Here is a 2547-nt window from a genome sequence, read left to right as displayed (position 1 = left end):
TATCTTGACAGGGGTGTAGCCTATATATTATTTGTGGGAATACTTTAAATAAGATGTACATATTTTGCTCACTATGTCTGCCCTCTAAATAACATTATAGTGTCCAGCTGTTTTGAATGTGAAACCATTTCTGCCATCTTMACCACCGATGTCTTCGTTTTAGCATCTTTCCACCAACTGGGCAAGAGTTGGGAGTTTGAATTGACCAGGGGAATGCTGGTGTTGAAACCGATGCTGTAGGCTATAATTTTGGAATGTCTAATTGGCATTTTGGATSCATCAAAAGTAAAGCTGAGAGGAACGCTCTGTCCTCAGATGGCTGGCTCGCCCTTTGTGATGCGGCTTTCAGCAATGAGCCTCTGTGTGTAATGTCATGTTTTATCCATCCATGCCTATTGCACTCTCATAGCTCACACAAGACCGTACCTTGACTTTCTCCGTCGTAACAATCGCCCCAATAGGGCTATCGAATGAATGAGGGCTTTTATTTTGCGCGCAACTTGGACATCTTCACGGTGTACTCGTCTCGTTTCCATGACGATTTCAAAATCAGGTTAACTGAAAGCGAGTTACTGTTGGCAAAACGAATGTATCTAAAGTGGATCCATTTTATCGGACTGGACTAATGGACTCCCTAAGAATTCGATGGAAACTATTGAGTCCGTTTTTGTCACTCATGGAAAAGGACTAATATACTATTTTCGGCCATGCCACAATGGTTATAATTCTGGTCTTGCTATTGGTGAATGTATTACACCCCAGTCACCAAAAGCCTCGTTCTTCTTCGGTGGTAAGGACATCTACTCCGCAGAGTGTCGGTGGGCAGAGCTGTGGCCTGAGGCAGCGCAGGGATGCTGTGGGGCGCGGAGGAGTGTATGAGCACCTTGGGGGAGCACCAAGACACAGAAAGCTGTACTGTGCCACAAAATATCACTTACAAATACATCCCAATGGGAAAATAGATGGGACCCTGGAGGAGCATAACCCTTTCAGTGAGTACAGTATAATTTGCGCTCTTATTTCTTCCTTGTTATATGCTATGCATATATTGAAGTTTACGTTCAGCCACTATAGAGGCTAACGCCTAACAAGAATAGTCCCACGGTATACATGATTGGAAATAGTTTTCAAGTAGATATTCATGATTTTTCAGTTAAAACAGAGCTCTGATTTACTTCTTACAAGTCGCGTGCATTATTACGGGGGTCGTTCCTACTAGCCACTGTGCATTGGTAATTTGGTAGGCTACATTGGAGTGACCAGAAGACTACCTGATGATATAAAGTGTTACTGAAGTCTAACTAAAATCCATTGTTGCATCCAACACAACTGTAGTGGTATCTACGTTATGATAACATTGTTATTACACTGACATAAGTATCACTTGTCATTCCATGAAATGACAATGAATTAAAAAAAAAATTAAATTGACTAAATTGTTTTCCAATTGAGGTATATTGGAGATCACAGCAGTGGATGTGGGACTGGTGATGATTAAAGGACTGTTCTCCGGGAGATATCTGGCCATGAACCAAAAAGGACGACTACATGCATCTGTAAATGAGACATGATCTCTGATCTCTCTCTCTCTCTCTCTCTCTCTCTCTCTCTCTCTCTCTCTCTCTCTCTCTCTCTCTCTCTCTCTCTCTCTTTCTCTCTCTCTCTCTCTCTCTCTCTCTAATAATTGGATAATTGACTACCATTCATATACAGCCTCATTTCCATTGTGCACAGTGTTACATTTGGAAAATCTTTATTTGGTTTCAACTGAAGTCATTTTGTTCTCAGGCTGCCTTCACCCAGGAGTGTGAGTTCATGGAGCGGATCCATGCGTTAGGCTACAACACCTACGCCTCCCGCCGCTACCGGACAACTCCACACTCCACCTCAACAGGAAGTAGGCGAAGGGTGAGCGCTGGGAGGCTGTGGTATGTGTCAATCAATGGAAAGGGCCAGCCGAGGCGGGGCCTGAAGACCCGAAAGACAGAGAAGGCCTCCCTCTTCCTGCCTAGGGTCCTGGGCAACGAGGACCATGACATGGTTCACCTGTTGATCAACAGTAGTCTGGGGTACAGGCAGACTGCCCTCAGACTCACAGGGGAAACAGGGCAGAGGAGATAGAGATGTGTCCATCTCCAGGGAGCTTGATGACAAGTCTCACTTGTCAGACACGTGGACTGTGGGAAGAGCATGACTGGTGACTGAGAGATACAAGCTCCCCCTGCTCTAATTTAAACCGGCATAATGATACTGTCCTGTGAATAAAGTGATGAGTGTCTTGAATATAATGTATCTTTGTACTCTTATTGTTAACTCACATTATCGGAAGTACATGCAGTTAATGTCCTGTATTTTTCTTGATGACCATTTCATAGGAAGATGTCTGGAAGGATGCATGTGGATTTACACAATAATATAATGTACAAAAAAGCACTTGTACAATCAATGGTATATTGTCCTTTGTGACTCAGTTGGTAGAGCTTGATGCATGCCAGGCCAGGATTGTGGGTCCCATCCTGATGTACGTTACTTTGGGTAAAAGTGTTT

At 43.6% G+C, this 2547-nt stretch overlaps 1 protein-coding gene across 1 annotated transcript; it reads left to right on the top strand.

Moving 5' to 3' along the window:
• The first annotated feature begins 378 nt into the window (after positions 1 to 378).
• LOC112070044 (fibroblast growth factor 3-like) lies at positions 379 to 2547 on the top strand. The gene is made up of 3 exons (XM_024137445.2): positions 379 to 992; positions 1453 to 1556; positions 1789 to 2547. The coding sequence occupies exons 1-3, from the start codon at positions 716 to 718 to the stop codon at positions 2119 to 2121; spliced, it is 714 nt and encodes a 237-aa protein (XP_023993213.1). The 5' UTR covers positions 379 to 715; the 3' UTR covers positions 2122 to 2547.

The sequence above is a fragment of the Salvelinus sp. IW2-2015 genome, unplaced genomic scaffold (assembly GCF_002910315.2).
Source record: "Salvelinus sp. IW2-2015 unplaced genomic scaffold, ASM291031v2 Un_scaffold1210, whole genome shotgun sequence".
NCBI lineage: Eukaryota > Metazoa > Chordata > Actinopteri > Salmoniformes > Salmonidae > Salvelinus > Salvelinus sp. IW2-2015.
The sequence above is the reverse complement of the archived record's forward strand: the minus strand, read 5'-3'. Positions and strand labels throughout refer to the sequence as shown.

Excerpts from the sequence above, each read along its gene's own strand:
- LOC112070044 (XM_024137445.2), top strand. The coding sequence starts at position 716 with ATGGTTATAATTCTGGTCTTGCTATTGGTGAATGTATTACACCCCAGT. Across the intron at positions 993-1,452 it reads GGAGGAGCATAACCCTTTCA|GTATATTGGAGATCACAGCA; the intron begins GTGAGTACAGTA and ends TTTCCAATTGAG. Across the intron at positions 1,557-1,788 it reads AAGGACGACTACATGCATCT|GCTGCCTTCACCCAGGAGTG; the intron begins GTAAATGAGACA and ends TTTTGTTCTCAG.